Here is a 19605-nt window from a genome sequence, read left to right as displayed (position 1 = left end):
TTGTTTTGTTTCTTCCGTCCTCTGTCCTTCCCTGTCACACTCGTGTCTCAGTTCTCCTCCTTTCTGCTCGGCCCTCTTCTCTGTACCCAAGCGCGATCTCTCCGTCGCCCGCCAGAAGTTCCTTCCCCCCCGGGGAGTTGAAGCTTTCTCGCCGGGCACGGTGCTGGGGTACTGACATGCCGGATTCAGTTCGGAGCGTGTGCGTGCGTAAACTGTAATGTGCGACAGATGTGTTGTTTCTCGTGTGTGCGAGCAGACAGGGAATAATTTTGTTCAGCATTGGTCAACTTTGTGGGTGTGTGCGAAACCGCGATCGAGGGGGAAGGGGGCGGGGGTGTTGCAATGGTAAAAACATGGGGAAGGATAGGCTGCGCTTTGGTAGCTCAAAGCTGACTGCCGTGGAGACAGCGCGCAATATTCATGGCTTACGGCAAGGACAGGTAGGTTGTAGACAGACTGTGCTTTTAATGCAGGATTTATCAGTTGCTTTGAAAGTACTTTCTTGACTTTGGGGGTTTCCTTTAAAAAAAATGATGTTAGTACTTCCGTCCGTGCCTGCGCATTTGAACATGTTTGAGCCTTCTACCAATTGTTCTGGACCACGCTTTATGGTAGGCTGTGGTCATTTCTCGAATTGCCTAAATTCGTGCTAGTTTATCGAAAATTGCATGTCAATGAATACCAACTATGAGTAGCTATTGGCTTCCGATGAATTGAACACAATGGCTACATTTAATCTCCACAGGTGCGTTTTCAAAGCCAATCACCACCTTGGGTCTTGGGACAAGCTTTGTTTTTTGGGCACGCGTTTGTTCTCCCAATTGTTTGCTCGTCTTTGTGTTTGTCCGCGTGTGTGTGTTTTAAATCACTCTCAATGTTAAAATGTTCGCCAAGTGCTTCACCGAAGTGTGTTGACATGCTTGCATTTGTGGCGGGGATTTTAATGAGGGAACGTGTGTCATTGTTTCGTGCAGATCTGAGGGAGTTTTCAATGGTGAGGTGTTCACAGGTGCACATATTGGAGAGCTTTTTTTGTACCTAATTCAGCACTGGCAACTAACGGGTTACCAGGTTTCTGCGGAAAATGGGGACGTAAAGTTATAAAAGCAGCACCAATCCAAAAGTGTAACTTGTCAAAATGGACCTCTTCCCCATTGTCCCCGCGCTGCGCCGTAATTTCTAAACGCGCCATTAAGTCGTTAGGTCTCGTTTTGAACCTATTCCGCACAGGCCTCCCATTTGCGTTTAAGATGGATTTGGATTCTCTTCCGTTTCCATCCAGTGTACCACAAGAAGCGGATCTTCACTGAAGCTGCTCAGAGAACGCCGAAGATGGTGTGGAAGACGAAGTTGACTCTCCTCTGCCTCCTCCTCTTGGGCACTGGAACTGCAGGTGAGGGAGGGTGACAAAAGACCTAGGGTAGGCCTACAGGATGTGCTGTTTTTTTGTTCTTACTTAATGGCAGCTGTTGATTGCACATTTAACTCATCTCGTCTGGTTACCTGGGTCTCAACAGGGTGCAGATTTTTAAGGCGAAAACAAAAACCAGCAGACCCAGTAGCTGTCCAGGACCAGGGTTGGACACCACTGCTGTGGAACCACTCCTGTGACTTAATGCACCACTTATTAACGATTATTTATTGAATCCTTCTTTTGAAACATGAGTGGTCAATCTAGCCAGAGTGGCTGCAGATAGTGGAGAAATCATCAAAAGGGTTAACGCACAGAAAAGCCTAGAGGCTGATTTCCATTCTGGTTCTTATATTATCACGCCAGTGCCGTCTGCCGTGCGTATTGTCAAACACAAAATGGGGGTAATAAACCCCCCCTGTCAAAATGAATGAGGACTCATCGGTTTAATTACTCTTGGAAAGTAAAGTGGGTTTCTCTGATTAAATTGGATGTACTGCGTTTAATGTGTGTGAGAAGGGAAAGTGAAAGCATTGGCAGACCGAATGGCTCAAATGGAAACCGCAAACAGCAAGTCGGCCAAAGGGTGCCGGTCTGTGTTTAGACCCGAGTTTCATGCCTTCTTATTCATGTTCCCCTCCCCCCTGCTTTTAAGAAAGCGTACGTTCCTCCTCTTTCGAGTAGTTTCCAAAACTCAAAATTACGTTTTTTGGGGGGTGTCAATATGACCGGTCGTATTAGCGGTCTGCGAATCTTTCGCTTCCTGCTCCACTGTCTCTTCAGAGTGCAGTGCTGGCGTGCACTGCCCCGTGTGTCCAGTGGGGGCGCTGCACCCGGTGCGGGGGTTCCTGGAGAGCTTCGGGGTGGGGCCGGGCTGTGCGGCCCGGGAGACGGAGGGGAAGGAGACCCACGTGATCTCCGTGGGCAGAGCCCCTCCTGGGTCAGAGAAACAGGTACTCCTCTCTTCTCCCTTCATCCCTCTCTCCGACTCTCTCACTCCCGATCTCTCTCCTCTACCTCCCCTCTCTCCTGCTCTGTCACGCTTAATATCTTACTCTCTCCTCTCCCTACCTGTTTTCTCACCTCTCAGTTTTTTGTCTCTCTCTCCCTCCCCCTCTCTCTCCCTCTCTCTCTTCCTCCCTCCCTCTCATTTCTCATACCTATTGCCTCTCTCTCTCTCCCATCTCAATTACCCACCTTCCTTTCTCCCCCTTTCTGTCATTACATTACATTACATTATTGGCATTTGGCAGAAGCTCCTATCCAGAGTGATGTACAACAAAGTGCATACCCATAATTAGTGATAAGTGCGCTGAAAACCCTAGAGGGAAGTGCAATTTCAAGTGCTGATCTGACTATGATTTACACGTACATAGGTTACATAGCTCAACTAAAGTAGGAAGAGCACCATCCTAGCGATTACATGTAGTTACACGTTATTGAGAACTGAAACTACCAATCAATTAGAGGGAGGGAGGGGTAGGGTGAGGTGCAGCCGTCTACAGTCTGCGCTTGAACATGCTCTCTCTCTCTCCCTCTCTCCCTCTCTCCCTCTCTCCCTCTCTCCCTCTCTCCCTCTCCCTCCCTCTCCCTCTCCCTCGGAGTGAATCTTTTGGTCAGTAGATGAGTTTGTGAGAGGATGAGTTGATAAGATGGTCAGTCGATAAATGAGCCGGTTGGTGAGTTGTAGATTTGAGTCAGCCAGTAGGTCAGGGGATGGTTTTGTAGAGTTGGGTAGTGGGTCGGTCGCTCTGAGTGTGTGTACGGGCCTGCCCTCAGGTGTAAGACTCCTGGATCCCTCTCTGCAGGTGACGGTGATCCTGAGGCCCCTGTATTTCTCTCGGCCCCCAAACCGAACTCTCGCCTTGGTGCTGAGCTCCCAGAATCTCGTGCACTGGCACCTGGAGGGCGAGCACTTGCCTGCCAGCCTCTCCATCCTGGCCCAGGTAAGTCATCGTGAGGGCCTAACCCAGTGCAGGGTTTGTTCGTTGTGTTTCCCCCCCAACATTCTAAATCAGTGTTCTAGAAATCCATTGCTTTCAATCACCAGTACCGATTGTGACATCAGCATTAGAATGTTCAGTGAAGAACATTCTCATCACATGTTTATGTGACAAGAACAGCAGGGATACTCAGTCTTACCCAGAAAGGTTCTTGTTCCAACCAAGCAATTGCTCACCTAATACTACTAATCAACCAGTAGGGTCTTTACTGAGAGCCTTGATTGGTGGCATCAGGTGTGGGTCAATTGGTGAGTCAGTCACCGACCGGTGGGAACAAAAGCCTGCACCCTTTCCTGGTTAAGATCGAGCGGCCCCGGAAATCCCTGCAGAGAGTCATTAACACTTCGCAGAAAATCATCGGACTTCCCCTGCCCACACTGGATGACATCTTCAGGTCACGCTGCCTCCGCAGAGCTAGCAGCATCCTGAAAGATGGAACCCACCCCTCTCATCACCTCTTTTCTCTGCTGCCATCTGGAAGGCGATACAGGGCCTTCAAAGCCCGCACCTCCAGGCTGCAGAACAGCTTCTTTCCAAGAGCCATCACCCCCCCCCCCCTATTGCAATCACATCTGCATCATAACACTCAGGACTAATCCATCATTTATTTATATATATTTATTTTAATAATTGTGGGACGTGCAATATTTTTCTACTGCTCGAGATGTTCTCCTATGCTGCTTTTAAACTTGGGTGCGTGAGTGTGTAATGTGTGTAGTGTGTGGGTGCATGAATGTGTAGGGTGTGTAGTGTGTGTAGTGTGTGTATGCATGTATCGTTTTAGGTGCTGCACATCAAATTTCGTTGTACTGTTTTTGTGCAATGACAATAAAGCTTTCCGATTCTGATTCATTGCGCCGTGTCGCCTGCAGGTGGCGCCGCCCTCCACGGTGCAGTCGCGGAACGTGGCCCAGCAGGTGGCGCTGGTGTCCGGCCTGCCCTGGCGCCCGCAGGACCTGCTCCGCTGGAGCCTGGAGCAGCACGGTGCCGTCTCCTCCCTGACCCACGCCCCCATCGCCAACCGCGTCTACATCCGCCTGGGGGATGGTGAGCGGGGTCGCGGGGTCGCGGGGGTCACGGGGTCACGGGGTCCTGGCTGAACTCCCAACCTGGCTCTCTCAACCTGCCACCTAAACATCCCCTGGTTCAGTTGGATGAAAATAATTCTCTCCCTCCATCTTAGCTGATATGTGGTAAGCCTCTGGCTCAAAATGGCTGCTGTGGACAGCCAGGTGGAGTTTCCCCCCCCCATCGCCGTAAAGTACGTTGTGGTGCCGCCTACTGAGAAAGTACTCGTGCTATAAATGCAAGGGATTATTCTTTTTATTACGACATGCTGGAAACCGTTGATTCTCGGACAGGGGGAAACGGAGTTGGACGTACCCTGCGTGTAGCTTTTGGCCTCCCCTGCTCCTGGAGAGCCAAATTGGCGGTTGGTCTGATATAGCGCAACACTTGCGTCGCATTTATGGCACCAAAAGGGTCGTTTACTTCCAAAAAAGTATGCTTCTGTCTGTACTTGTGAAACCCCTGAAATAAGTATGTCACCCTGGGGTTGTAGGTACACTTCATTCTTATCCAGTATACTCCGCAAGTATACTTAATAGTAGGCAATTGTGCAAAGTATACTTAATTGTAGGCAATTGTGCTGATTCGGTGGAGTTGGGTGGGGCTCCAGTTCGAGGGACTGAATTCCTGAACAGATTGCCCAATAAAAGATTTGCACTTGCTTTTGATGTGTCCCTCTCATATTTCAGTTTAAAAGTACAATAGGCAAGATTGTTACATTGTTACAAGACCATTGTAAATCCCTTCCTATCATTGAAAAAGGCTCACTGACATAGTCCTTCGGGTTTCAAAATACACAGAGTGTCAGGCCATCAACTGTATATCAAAACATTGCATAACTGTACAATAATTCAGGCTCATTGGTTGACAATTGGTTCTAATCGCCACAGCCAATGCGGTTTTAAAAGTCAGCGTGTTTACAGAGAAGGGGGAGCGATAAACAGTGTTGTGGTCTGAAGGTGTTTGTTGCTGCTGTTCCTCTCCTGACCGTTGCAAGTCCGAAATTACCTATTGTACCTTTAACTGAAATTATCATTGAAATATATTTCAGAAGGCATTGCTATGGCGACGGTTTGTCTCTCCCTCTGCTCAGATCCCACAATGCCGAGCGTGTGCACGCTGCGGTCCCTCTTCCTGTCCCGCAGCTACCTGACCTCTGACCTCCAGCCCAAGGGGGTGCAGGGGTGCGTCCCCACGGGCCCCGGCCGGGACCCCGAGGTGCACCTGATCAGACTGCTCTCAGCGGGGTCCGCCAGGCAGGGGTGAGGCTCCTTAACCCGCCCTGCTTAACCCGCCCTGCTTAACCCGCCCTGCTTAACCCGCTCTCCTTAACCCGCTCTCCTTAACCCGCCCTGCTTAACCCGCCCTCCTTAACCCGCCCTCCTTAACCCGCTCTGCTGTGGTCTCAGCGGTAAATGGTTGGCATTTATGTCGCGCCTTCATCCAAAGTGCTGTACAATTGATGCTTCTCATTCACCCAATCACACACACACACACACACACACACACACACAGACACACACACTCACACACCAAAGGCGATAGGCTGCCATGCAAGGCACCAACCAGCTCGTCAGGAGCATTTGGGGGGGGCATTAGGTGTCTTGCTCAGGGACACTTCGACACACCCAGGGCGGGATCGAACCGGCGACCCTCCGACTGCCAGACGACTGACTTCTGACCACTCTCTAGCGGCCCCTCCTGGTCCGACGAGGCGACTGCAGATGCTCAAACTGCGAGCCTGCTGACCTCCTTTTCCACCCATGACATGGGCAGTGTGCAACTAGTGCGTCTGCGGTGTGGAAAATGGCCACGTGTCTGGCCCCTCCTCCTGGCTTTGGCAGGAGCGGTTGCTGGAGGGAGATCAACAAGTTTGGCTGAGTTCAGAGAAAAAAAAATCTGAAAACATTTTCAAATGTGTCTAAATGATGATAAAAAAATAAAAACACACAAGCACAGGCCGTTCAGCCCGTCGAGGCTGGACCGCCACGGCGTCGCCCCTGTTCTAGAACAATCTCAGGGTCTGTGCCATTACGAGCATCTGGCAAGCTGGTCCACACAGTGACAACTCGGTGTGATAATAAATAAATAAATGCATACGATACGATATTTCCTTATCCTTGCAGAATCGGCACGTCATCCGAATGTGTATAGGGCTTTAGAAAGGAGGTGAAAGTGTCTTTTAAAGAAATGTCCCTTGTGCCAGCTCTCTGCAGGTGGAGGTGTCGGTCTCTCTGCTGCCCCCGGTGGCCGGTGCTGGATGGTACAGGGTTGTGCTCATCCTCAGCAGTGGCGCTCCTGTCAACTGGGTCCTGACGGCCAAGGGGCTCCGGGGGCAGGTCTCCGTCTACGTGAGTCTCCTCTCCGCTCACCCGCCTGCCCGTCTGACCGGCCCTACCCCGGTCCGAGCTGGGTCCTCCTGGTTTAGGTTTTCAACCTGAAATCGCTGACCGCTTCAGGCCTTTTTATTGTATTATATAGCGCCTGTATCCAATGTTCTGTGCAGTTGATGCTTCTCATTCGCCCAGTCTCGCGCACACTCGCACGCCGACGGCGATTGGCCGCCTGCCTGCCGCGTAAGGCACCGACCGGCTCATCGGGAGCATTTGGGGGATTAGGTGTCTTGCTCAGGGACACTTCAACACACCCAGGGCGGGTTTGAACCGGCAACCCTCTTACTCCCAGACGACAGTCGCCCTGGACATTGGCTCAGACCCCAAGGCCCGGGGCCTGTGTCACCAAGCAGGATTACGGAGTTCCTCGAGTAATACCCGGAACGGCTGTTTTTACTTCAGTCCATGTTCCTGGGTTTTACTTGGGGGAACCCTAAATTGGTAATCCTGCTTTGTGACATATACGCCCCCAGAGATCTGTACCACAAAGCAGGATTACGGAGTTGGCTGGAACAGCTTATTTTACTGCAGTTCCCGTGTTCCCGTTTTATGACTGTTCCGGGTTTTACTCCGTGTAGCTATCCAGCTAACTTGGAGCTCCAGTTTTGTGAAATAGGGCCCAGAACTTAACTGGATAACTACTGAGTAAAACCTGGAGCTCCTCTTTTTTGTTCAGTCCATGTTCCAGAATTGGGAGGGTTCCAGGTTTTGCCCAGTGCAGCTATCCAGTTAACTCTGGATCCCGCTGTGATACAGGCCTCATCTGCAGTGAGTTTACTGTGCACTCAGCAACAGGAAGCTGCTTGTCTCTCTCTCCCCCCCTCTCCCTGCAGTCATCCAATAGCGTGTCCCCGCTCTACCCTGCTGAGCCCAGCCTGACCCTGACCAGCATCCCCAGCCATGACCTCCCGACCCATGACCTCCTGGGCTGGGCCAATCGGAGGGGCTTCCCAAAGGTGACCTCATACACGGAGGCTGACCTGGCCAATCGCTTTGTGATCAGGCTGGCTGGGGGAGGGACAGGTTAGGACAGTTTGTATGGGTTTGTGTTGCTTGTGGGTGTTTGTGTTGCTTGTGGGTGTTTGTTTTGTGGCTGTTCATGTGTCCTCTGTGTGAATGAATGTTTTTGTTTTGCCTTTCTTTTCAAAAAGAGGACATTTCTTCCGTAATGACTATTTCCATTATACACCCCCCTCCCCCTCGTTTAATTCCTGTTTACCTCTCTGTCTATCCTCTCTTGGATCAGAATGCATGTACACAAAATGGCAGCACAAAACACTGCGACCGTCTGCGGAGAGGCTGAGTAATTAAAAGGGAAATGAGATAATGAGCTCTCATTCCCTCGTCCTGAGAACAGAGAACAGAGGTTTTTATTTTTAGGAAACGGGTTCTTCTCCTCTCCTGGTTGCCCCACTCATTCCCTTCTCTGTGGTGAGTCTTATCGGTCGTTCCGAAAACGAAGGTCAAACGCATTGCATTTTTTGCCGCAACACTGTTTCCACAAGAAATTTGTTTTGCAGCTGCCAGTAAGACTACCAAGGCAGGGCAGATCCCCCCCCCCCCCCAAAAAAATTATTATTTTTTAAAAATTTAATAATTTCAACAATAACACATTTACGTTGTTTATCATTTTATTTTGATGCTTGTTAATTTCAGCCCCAAGGGTCCAAGTAAATCTGCAGAATGCTCAGCGATAAAATCTTTTCCATTCACTCGTGCAGTATCTGTTGAGCTAAAAAAACATATATTTTTTATATATATATATACTCACTGTAACTGTTGGCTTCTGAGACCCACAGAATGACCCAAGAAGTAGAAGTAGCTATAGACTGTATAAGCACCTCTGCTTCAGACACCTTTTCCTTATTCCCTTATCGCTTAAAGATACAATAGGTAAGATGTTTGTGTGAAAACATTGTTACAAGACCTTTGTAAATCCCTTCCTATCATTGGGGGAAAAAAAGGCTCACTGACATGTTGACTCACCCTCTGCCAGTGTTTATAGTCCTTTAAATTTGGGCTTCAGAATATGCGGTTGATGGGCCGTTAGAAGTCCGAAATGAACCCGTTGTACCTTTAGCGTGTTGTGATGAGGTCGTCGTCCACCGCCAGGCCTGCTGCTGTGCTGTCACTGCGAGAGCTGGCGTGCCGCGGGCGTCAGGTAGCCCAGGCGTTCAGTGTTCACGTGGCTAAATGTGCACGGCTTTGCTCACTGTCAGCTGGACAATCGTCAAGTGGAGGTGTAGTGAGATGCTGTGGAGGGTCTGGACGTAAACGGCAGAGTTGCCTTTTTAGCTGCGCTGGTTTTTAGATTTTGCTCTTTTGCGTTTCCTAAACGCCGGTCGTTACACACACGCGCCAGCTCGCTCTTTCATTGCTCTGCAGTTGAATAGTGCGGTCTGTCTTGGTGGGGCGGCCTGTAGCGTAGTGGTTATGGTAAATGACTGGGACACGCAAGGTCGGTGGTTCTAATCCCAGTGTAGCCACAATAAGGTCTGCACAGCCGTTGGGCCCTTGAGCAAGGCCCTTGACCCTGCATTGCTCCAGGGGAGGATTGTCTCCTGCTTAGTCTAATCAACTGTACGTTGCTCTGGATAAGAGCGTCTGCCAAGTGCCCATAGTGTAATGTCTTAGTCATCTGATCAAGATCCACTCCTCCACATTAATCCCACAATTCTGCTGGGAATATGGCCTGATTTTGTTTTTCCTTCTCTCTCTCTCACTGTAGTGTGTGTGTGTGTGTGTGTGTGTGTGTGTGTGTGTGTGTGTGTGTGTGTGTGTGTGTGTGTGTGTGTGTGTGTGTGTGTGTGTGTGTGTGTGTGTGTGTGTGTGTGTGTGTGTGTGTGTGTGTGGTCTCTCGTGGTGCATTATAGCTGATATTCCATTTTGTGTATGAGCCCTTGTTCTGATTTGTAACAAGTCATGTTTGTTTGATGGCTGGTAGTGAGACGGTCGTATGACGCAGGTCACACTTACTCTGTTTCCAACAAACTAGGACACGCTCAAAACGAGGTAAATCTGTCCATCTCCCACTCTTCTGTCCTCTCCTCTCCTTTCCTTCCATTCTTCCTTCCTTCCTTCTCTTCCTACAACCTGTCATCCCTCCTTCTAACTCACCTTCCCTTCTCTCCCTCTCCCTAAGCCTTGCTTTTTCTCTCCCTCTTTCTCTTTCCCCCTCTCTTTCTCTCTCCCCCTCTCTTTCTCTTTCCCCCTCTCTTTCTCTCTCCCCCCCACTCCCTCCCCCTCCAGACGGCCGGCTCTCTCCCCGTGCCCCGGTGGTGTGGCCACAGCGCCCCCTGGTGGAGATGCAGGAGCGCAGCCTGAGAGAGTGGCTGGTTCGCTGGGGCGACTGGCCGGGGCGGAGCCGGGAGCCCATGGACGTGCAGTGCCGGGACGGGCAGCTCAGCGTTGCCATGGATTCCAGCATCCTGCAGGTCAGAGGTCACCACGAAGAGCCAATCGGCGGCGTCGTGGGAGGGGTCATACATTACATTTACATTTTAGTCATTTGGCAGACGCTTTTAATCCAAAGCGACTTACAAGTGCATAGGTTCTACCATAAGTCAGAGCATCACATCCAGAAACTAGCAAAATACACAGGAAATGCTGTTCTAAACATAGAGCATAGAAGTGCATTAAAAAAAAAAAAATTTTTTTTTTTTTTTTTTTTTTGGGGGGGGTGGGGGGTTAGACAAGGATAGGGATATCAGAAAGGAGGGGCAGGGGAAAATCAGGAGGGAGGACTAAGGTAGAGTTTGAAAAGGTGGGTTTTGAGTCTGTGTCGAAATAGGGGGAGGGATTCTGCTGTCCTGACAGTGGTAGGCAAGTCATTCCACCACTGAGGAACCAGAACGGAAAACAGGCGTGAACGTGCAGCTCGACCGCCAGGTGCACATAGAGAGGGAACCATAAGGCGACCAGAGCTGGCAGACCGGAGTGGTCTAGCTGGGGAGTAGGGAGTGATCAGGGATTGTATGTAAGGTGGGGCAGTCCCCTTAGCAGCCTGAAATGCCAACACTAGGGCCTTGAAACGGATGCGTGCGGCAATAGGAAGCCAGTGGAGGCCAATGAGAAGCGGGGTGACATGAGCCGACCTGGGCTGACTGGTGATCAGGCGGGCTGCAGATGCATTGAGATGATGCTGCGCTGTCTGTTCCTGGATTCTTTGCTCCTGTAGATCCAGTCTCACCTTAACTGAAATGGAATATATTTTGAATATCTTTTTTAATTAAAAAAACTCTCTCTCTGTGTCTCTCTCCCTCTCCCTCTCTCTCTCAGTCCCTGTCCCCGGCGGTGAAGTCTGTAAGTCTGCGTGAGCGTGGCTGTGAGGCGCAGTCCAATGGCAGCCACTTCCTGTTGGAGTTCCCTGTCATTTCCTGTGGGACGGAGGCGGTGATGGAGGCCCAGCCCAGGGGGGTGCTTTACAAAAACATGGTGAGGGGGCGCAGGAGAAGCCATCTCCCATGGCAACCTGCAGTGAGCGTTGAGGTGCTAGCGTTGGGGTGAGGTGCTAGCTTTGGGGTGCACTGCTAGCGTTGGGGTGAGGTGCTAGCGTAGGGGTGAGGTGCTAGCGTTGGGGTGCACTGCTAGCGTTGGGTTGAGGTGCTAGCGTTGGGGTGAGGTGCTAGCGTAGGGGTGAGGTGCTAGCGTTGGGGTGCACTGCTAGCGTTGGGTTGAGGTGCTAGCGTTGGGGTGCGGTGCTAGCGTTGGGGTGAGGTGCTAGTGTTGGGGTGAGGTGCGAGTGTTGAGGTGCTAGCGTTGGGGTGAGGTGCTAGCATTGGGTTGAGGTGCTAGCGTTGGGTTGAGGTGCTAGCGTTGGGTTGAGGTGCTAGCGTTGGGTTGAGGTGCTAGCGTTAGGGTGCGAGCGTTGGGGTGAGGTGCTAGCGTTGGGTTGAGCTGCTAGCGTTGGGATGAGGTTGCTAGCGTTGGGATGAGGTTGCTAGTGTTGGGATGAGGTTGCTAGCGTTGGGTTGAGGTGCTAGCGTTGGGTTGAGGTGCTAGCGTTGGGTTGAGGTGCTAGCGTTGGGTTGAGGTGCTAGCGTTGGGATGAGGTTGCTAGCGTTGGGATGAGGTTGCTAGCGTTGGGGTGCGAGCGTTGGGGTGCTATCGTTGGGGTGAGGTTGCTAGCGTTGGGGTGAGGTTGCTAGCGTTGGGGTGAGGCCCTAGCATTGGGGTGAGGCCCTAGCATTGGGGTGAGGTGCGAGCGTTGGGGTGCTAGCGTTGGGGTGAGGTTGCTAGCATTGGGGTGAGGTTGCTAGCGTTGGGGTGAGGTTGCTAGCGTTGGGGTGAGGTTGCTAGCGTTGGGGTGAGGTTGCTAGCGTTGGGGTGAGGTTGCTAGCGTTGGGGTGCTAGCGTTGGGGTGAGGTTGCTAGTGTTGGGGTGAGGTTGCTAGCGTTGGGGTGCTAGCGTTGGGGTGAGGTTGCTAGCGTTGGGGTGAGGTTGCTAGCGTTGGGGTGAGGTGCGAGCGTTGGGGTGCTAGCGTTGGGGTGAGGTTGCTAGCGTTGGGGTGAGGCCCTAGCATTGGGGTGAGGTGCGAGCGTTGGGGTGCTAGCGTTGGGGTGAGGTGCTAGCATTGGGGTGAGGTGCGAGCGTTGGGGTGCTAGCGTTGGGGTGAGGTGCTAGCATTGGGGTGAGGTGCGAGCGTTGGGGTGCTAGCGTTGGGGTGAGGTGCTAGCGTTGGGGTGAGGTGCGAGCGTTGGGGTGCTAGCGTTGGGGTGAGGTGCTAGCATTGGGGTGAGGTGCGAGCGTTGGGGTGCTAGCGTTGGGGTGAGGTGCGAGCGTTGGGGTGCTAGCGTTGGGGTGAGGTGCTAGCATTGGGGTGAGGTGCGAGCGTTGGGGTGCTAGCGTTGGGGTGAGGTGCGAGCGTTGGGGTGCTAGCGTTGGGGTGAGGTTGCGAGCGTTGAGGGCGTGAGTGTGTGCAGTACCTCTGTAAAGGTTCCGGTTGCGAGTGCGGCCACAACATTAAACGGTCTGCCTCACCGACATTAGCGAAACGACTGCGTAAATTGAAGTGGATTTCGCTGAACTGGAAGCGGTCCAAGTTCCTCGGCCGTGCAGCGGCGGTGAGTCAGCCTGACCAGCCGTTGTCCCGGTCACCGAGTGCGCTGGCAGGAGAACGTAATTAATTGGCTCTGGCCGGTCCAGTCTGGGCTGCCCGTGGAGCGCGACCGAAATAGCAACGAGGGCCGGTGTTGGCCCAAATCTAATTACAGGGCCGTGGACCAGGCAGGGCCTATCCGGAATTGTTGTGGTGCTCCAGTAAATGGAAGCTTGGGCGGGCGTTCTGTGTTTTTTTTTTTTTTGCGGCTGATTCGGGTGAACTCCGCGCGAACCGCTGCTGGGCGGAAGCCAGAGCCCCCGAGCTTCGCCAGTCGTCCAGGCGTCGCCGTGGCAACCGAGGGCGACGCTCGTGCGATTGGGTCAAACGCAGCTGCCCGGGTCCGTGTCGCGCCGCCTGGTTCTGGAGAGCCGCCCGGGCTGCGCTGGGTCCTGCGGTCAAACTCGTGGGACCAAAGACAGCGGGTGAAGTCGACCTGATTTTTACGGTTCGGTTCAGTTCAGTTCGATTACATTTCAGTTCAATTACGTGCCGAGTTACATGAAAATCAATGAGCTGTTGGCTGTGTCACAACAAATGATATCCGCCTTGCAAAACTTATCCCCTCCGGGGTCACGTTTCCAGTTACGTTCCCCCTCATGTGTAAATGGTTGGCATTTATATAGCGCCTTTATCCAAAGCGCTGTACAATTGATGCTTCTCATTCGCCCATTCATACACCCACTCGCACACCAACGGCGATTGGCTGCAAGGCGCCGACCAACTCGTCGGGAGCATTTGGGGGTTAGGTGTCAGGGACACTTCGACACAGCCCGGGCTGGGGATCGAACCGGCAACCCTCCGACTGCCAGACGACTGCTCTTACCGCCTGAGCCATGTCGCCAGCGTCAAGTCGACAGCTTGGTTGGTTGCTATGATGCCATCTATAAGATACATTCCCCTGAGGCGTACGGTAGCGTCAACTGGCTTGCGTGTCTTTTTTTTGGACGTCATACGCTTAGTCATTACTCTGTCAGTAAGCATTTCTTTCGTCCGGTGTATGTAAGTTAGCGACACATAAAAATGACCATTTTCCCTTCAGTTTAGGATGGCGATAGAGAACTAGTGCTCATCTCTCGGTGGACTAATATCAGTATACCGCTAGCTAGTTAGTGAAACGGATAGCAAACCAAATAATAAGCAGGACATCTAACGTTAGGTATATATATTTAAGTTGGCTCCCTCGCTAGCAAAATAATGAATAGCTAGCTAGCTTATCTTCCTAGTTAGTAAGCAATCTATCCGTTGATAGATAGCTGGCTAACTAGGAAGATAAACCATAGCCGTTTTTTATTCCTAGCTAGCTAGGGATCGCTAGCCTATATCATGGTTCAACGTATTATAAATAATCAAGATATTACATATGAAGCACTACATATTCACAGAAGCATCGCTAGCTTGCCGATGCAGAGCCTATTACACACAGCAGTAAACAAATATGACTGACGTCATTGCAGAGACGGAACCGGAAACGTGAAGTTTTGTAAGGGGGATAGAATTGGTTGTGACAGCTGCCAGGGTTATAGGATCTGTGCTGTAATCTTTACGCTGGACTACAGTCAATCCCATCATGCCTTGGGACAGGTGCTGCTCTGGAGAAGCGGGGCTGCTGGGTGGCTGCGGAACGAGACGGAGACAAGCAGCTGGCTGAGTCCCCTCATCATCCACGTGAGGTCACATCACGTCCCCCCGTGTCTGATCCGTGTTCCCTCCCCTGCAGATCACATCCCCTCCAGTCTGATCTGTGTTCGCTGTCCTGCCTTTTTATTCTGTTAGCAGTACTAAGTGTTTCCCCCCTCATCTGTGCCCCATTAGTTGGCCTGGATGTGGCCACGGTGGTCCAATGTGTTGGACAAATGTACTGATATGTACAATATGTAAAACACGCGCACGAGTATGTTTAAAAGGGGAAATTGTATGTTTGTTTTCCAGGTCATAATCATAATATTTTGAGTACATGTCATTTCTGGTGACTTGAGGGTACTGGGTTAGAGCATTCCCAGATGCCACCGCTCAGTGTAAAATGTCCCCTCTCCTGGTCCCCTCCCCCCACTCTGCAGTTCAGCTGTTTTGTTGCCGTCCCCGTCCCGCCCACCGTCCCGGAGGTCACCCCGTTCCCGCAGGAGCATGAGGACCCGCTGAGTTTCGGGGACCCAGCGGACGGGGCAGGCCCCGGGGTCACGGTTTTCGCCCTGCGGCTTTTCGGGACGGAGGAGTTCCTGGAGAAAACGACCGGACCCTGCGCCATCATGGCCAATAATCGAGTCTATGTCGAGGTCAGTCTCTACACTACCAGAGTCGCTGACTCTCTACTGCACTGTCTCTGACTCTCTACTCCACTGTTTCTGACTCTCTACTCCACTGTTTCTGACTCTCTACTCCACTGACTCTGACTCTGACTCTCTACTGCACTGTCTCTGACTCTCTACTGCACTGTCTCTGACTCTCTACTGCACTGTCTCTGACTCTCTACTGCACTGACTCTCTACTCCACTGTCTCTGACTCTCTACTCCACTGTCTCTGACTCTCTACTCCACTGACGCTGACTCTCTACTCCACTGTCTCTGTACTACACAAGTCTCTGACTCTCTACAACAGACATGTAGTAGTAGTCTGTCTCTCTACTGCCCAAGTCTACGTCAAGGTCCTTCTCTTTACTACCCAAGTCTATGTCGAGGTTCAGTTTTTGGTTTGGGTGAGAGTGCGACAGGGCATGACCTCCGCAGGAGAGAACTGAGTCTCAGAAGCAGAAGACGGACGGTCGTGTTCAGCTCTTGTTCTTGCTCTCATTAGGCTTAGTGTGGTGTTAGCATTGGCCTCACCCTCTCCTCACTGGTCTGGGCATTGTGTTTTCAGCCTTGCCCTTGCCCCCTGGTCCTGCCTCTCTCCCCCAGGTGTCGGTGAACGGCGTGGAGCAGGGGGCTGTGGAGGTGCACTCCTGTGTGGTGTCGCCCCTCTCGGACCCCGATGCGTCGCCGGGCTGGGCCGTCATCCAGGGCGGCTGTCTCGTCGAGCCCACGCTGCGGCAGATTGGGAAGGCCGGGGTCGTGGGCGCAGACGGGCGGGAGGGGGCCCGCGCCCTGAGGTTCAGCTTTGTGCTGCGGCCCCGCTACATGAATCCCCTCCAGTTCCTGCACTGCAAGCTGCACTACTGCAAGGAGGGGCCCCCCGGGGCCCCCACACAGGACCGCTGCCAGGGGAGGCCCCGCCTGCCCCCCCTCATCGCTCAGCCCCACGGCCAGCAGGTAGCGAGGCTCAGATCACCACGGCAACACACTGATTCTATACTGTAACCAGATCGCCATGGCAACACATTGCTTCTATACTGTAACCAGATCACCAGGGTAACACAGTGATTCTATCCTGTAACCGGATTGCCCTGGCAACACTTTGATTCTGTTCTGCAACCAGATCAGCATGGTAACAGTCTGATTCTATACTGTAACCAGATCACCATGGCAACACATTGATTCTATACTGCAACCAGATCACCATGGTAACACACTGATTCTTTGCTATAGCCAGATTGCCTTTGGAAACACTGATTCTTTATTGTAAACACATCGCCATGGCAACGCAGTTGTAACCAGATCACCATAGGAACACGCTGATAACCAGATTGCCTTGGCAAAGCACTGACTCTGTATTGTAACTGCATCACCATGACAACGCACAGATTCTTCATTGTTACCGTACCAGATCGCCCTGCCAACAGAGTATTTATTGTAACCAGATTACCATGGCAAAATGCCGATTTATGTTATTGTAACCAGATGATCAGCCCTTGTGTTTTCTCTGTCCCGTCTCTTGTGGTGTTGCGGAGGGAATAGTGAGCTGCTGGTATGCTGATATTTTTGGCTTTGCTGAAGAAAGTGGGTGGATCCACCATCCTGATGATTGACAGCTGGTTTTCTCATTCATGTTCTCGTTACGCATATTTTTCGTTTTTTGTCAAAGGTGTGTTTTTTAGTTTCGGGTTTTTGGATTGGTCAGTCTTCCACAGTCTCTGTAACCGTTTCGGTGTTCTGCATTGACCTTTTCTCCCCAGATCTAGCATATTTCCCAGTGACTGTCCTGTCCTCCTCCTGTGTTTCAGTGCGAGTACAGGTACCTGCTGCGCCCCATGCTCGTCACCCTGCCCCTCGGGCGGGCCCAGCCGCCACCGTTGTCCGGTCAGTAGTGCTTACCTGAGACGGGAGGGCTTCGGTAGGGAGGGTCATTTCCGTTTCATCCCTCAGTTTTGATTTTCTCTCTCTCTCTTTCCCCCTCCCTCTCTCGCCTTCAGGCCCTGAGGTGGACCCTGGTTCAGTGGTGGGAGTTTCGTTTGCTGCTTTCCTTATTGGCATCATCCTGATGGGGACGCTGTGGTGCATCTACACACGCACAGGTAGGACATGCGCAATGTATTTTTATTTTTATTTTTTTCCTGTAGTAAACTATGGGCCCCTATTGTGACTACACCGGGGGTCGAACCACCGACCTTGCGGGTCCCAGTCATGTATCTTAACCACCGCGCTACAGGCCACCCTGCCAGGGTTACGCTGCCACATAGAAGAGGCATTCTGCAGGAGCCTGTGGACCAAACCATTGCCAATTGGACACCCCCGAATCAGGTGGAACAGTCCGTCAGTTTCATGTGAAGGTGAGAGGTTAGCCGCAAACTTGGCTGAGCTGCGCCGAAACTGGTCAGTGTCTCCATGGCCTTCTTTGGACACTCACAGTAGTCTGTGCACCTGTACTCACAGGAGCCTTACACACACCTGTACACACACGAGCCTTACATACACACCTGTACATACACGGACCTTACATACACACACGAGCCTTACATACTCACCTGTACACACACGGACCTTACATACACACCTGTACACACGAGCCTTACATACACACCTGTACACACGGACCTTGCACACACACCTGTACACACAGGAGCCTCGCACACACCTGTACACACAGGAGCCTCACACACACCTGTACACACACCTGTATGCTCACAAGCCTTACACACCTTACACACACCTGTACACAACAAAATGTAATACCTTTTATAGGTTTTATACAAATGGGTTTTTCCAAAATAACATTCTGTGCTCATAATGTAATTCATAATGTTTGTAACCATAATCATAATACAGTTTATAATTCACTTCTCATAAAAATAAATGGCAGCTTATATTGATACTAATAATGCAGCAATAAATAAAATAAATTGGATAAAATTTTAACTATTGAAAATGCGGTGCATGAGACTGTATTTTTTTTATTTTTTATTTAAAGCATACTGCAGTAGAGTTAAGTATGTGACAAAAAGTACTCTTCGCACTTGTACTTGTGTTTGATCTGCATTTCGTTGTATGTTGCTCTGGATAAGAGCATCTGCTAAATGCCTTCTAATGTAATGCAATGTAATGTAATGAAAGAAAATGCCAAAATTTGGAATATATTGTTTTGCCTGCAGGATTTTTTTGTTTTGGGAAGAGGAAAAAAAAGAGCAAAGACTGAAGATTGTGTGTGTATGTGTGTGTGTGTGTGTACGAGTTGGGTGAGTGAATGTCTTGCCAAACGACACGCCAAACTTAATTCGCTCCACTCTCAACACTGAAAGCAACACACTTTATATGCCGCTGAACTGGCCCCCTATTGGTCAAAATGCTTAGGGAGGGTGTGGCATTAGAAGTGTTCTGGGGGGAGGGGAGTTTGTCTCGATTCCTGTAAAATACAGAAAGTAAAGAACGAGGAATAAGATAAAAGAAAATATTTTACCGCGGGAGCTTTGGTTTTACAAGGGGAAAAGAATATATTGGATATTGTGTATTTCTATGTATCTGTGACCATACCTGTGATGTTTTCTGCTCAGTTTCTCAATAAAATAGAGCCTAGAAATGCAGGGTGTAGTGTGGGTTATTATTATTATTTTTTGTTTGGGTCGCTGCAGTGGGCAGGCTGAAGCACGTACAGCGGAAGATGGCCGAATCTGAGGGACATGGGATTGACATTCCCCTAGACGCTGACAAACTCCAGTGGTTCATTAAGCCTCTTTCCCCGTTGAAGTCCGTTCACAAGTCTCAATTTACCTACCCCAATGAAATTATACTGTTTTGGACAGTACTTTTACATTTAAAATCTTATATACACAGAACAAAAAAAATAAAAAAATCTCCCCATCTGAGGCCATGCCTAAGATGTATTTGGAGGAATTTTGAATTCCTATTCAACCCTTCATGTTTAGGTATACAGTGCACATGCTCTGTTGCCATAAAAGCCCCTTATTCAAACATGGCTGCCCCCACTGGCCTCCATTGGCTTGGTGCTCCCATAGGAGTCTGTGGAAGCTGCCTCCAGATCTTCTGTATCTGGATGAGCCAAATGCGTTAGAACGGCAGTGTACTCTCTGACCAGTAGGTGGCAGTAGCACGGAGTCATAGTGTTTCGCTTCTAATAATATTGATAAGAAATTACTATTACTATTATTATTTAGTAGATGCTTTTATCCCCAGCGACTTCTAGTCGATTTAGACAAAGCAAGGAGCAATGCAGGGTTAAGGGCCTTGCTCAAGGGTCCAACAGCTGTGCGGATCTTATCGTGGCTACACCAGGGCTTGAACCACCAACCTTCCAGGTCCCAGTCG

At 50.8% G+C, this 19605-nt stretch overlaps 1 protein-coding gene across 7 annotated transcripts; it reads left to right on the top strand.

Moving 5' to 3' along the window:
• The first annotated feature begins 288 nt into the window (after window positions 1–288).
• Window positions 289–18860, top strand: engl (endoglin, like). Of its 7 annotated transcripts, none has more exons than XM_061224487.1 (17): window positions 289–440; window positions 1283–1393; window positions 2195–2364; window positions 3220–3357; window positions 4287–4461; window positions 5576–5744; window positions 6689–6833; window positions 7709–7898; window positions 10125–10309; window positions 11154–11309; window positions 14557–14640; window positions 15033–15248; window positions 15868–16218; window positions 17070–17145; window positions 17259–17360; window positions 17495–17615; window positions 18435–18860. In XM_061224487.1, exons 2-16 carry the CDS (start codon window positions 1333–1335, stop codon window positions 17611–17613), a joined length of 2337 nt encoding a protein of 778 aa, XP_061080471.1. In that variant the 5' UTR covers window positions 289–440; window positions 1283–1332; the 3' UTR covers window positions 17614–17615; window positions 18435–18860. The 7 variants fall into 7 exon arrangements, 6 of the variants coding, with proteins under 6 accessions (XP_061080471.1, XP_061080476.1, XP_061080472.1 ...); XM_061224492.1 differs by lacking the exon at window positions 289–440 and adding an exon at window positions 585–611; XM_061224488.1 differs by lacking the exon at window positions 289–440 and adding an exon at window positions 605–745.
• The last annotated feature ends 745 nt before the right edge of the window (window positions 18861–19605 follow it).

Source organism: Conger conger, chromosome 16 (genome assembly GCF_963514075.1).
Source record: "Conger conger chromosome 16, fConCon1.1, whole genome shotgun sequence".
Classification (NCBI taxonomy): domain Eukaryota; kingdom Metazoa; phylum Chordata; class Actinopteri; order Anguilliformes; family Congridae; genus Conger; species Conger conger.
The sequence above is the reverse complement of the archived record's forward strand: the minus strand, read 5'-3'. Positions and strand labels throughout refer to the sequence as shown.

What these genes read in the sequence shown, in the direction of transcription:
- engl (XM_061224487.1), top strand. Translation starts at nt 1,333, where the DNA reads ATGGTGTGGAAGACGAAGTTGACTCTCCTCTGCCTCCTCCTCTTGGGC. An exon ending in CTTGGGCACTGGAACTGCAG is followed by an intron (nt 1,394 to 2,194) that starts GTGAGGGAGGGT and finishes CTGTCTCTTCAG; the next exon opens with AGTGCAGTGCTGGCGTGCAC. An exon ending in CTCAGCCCCACGGCCAGCAG is followed by an intron (nt 16,219 to 17,069) that starts GTAGCGAGGCTC and finishes CCTGTGTTTCAG; the next exon opens with TGCGAGTACAGGTACCTGCT.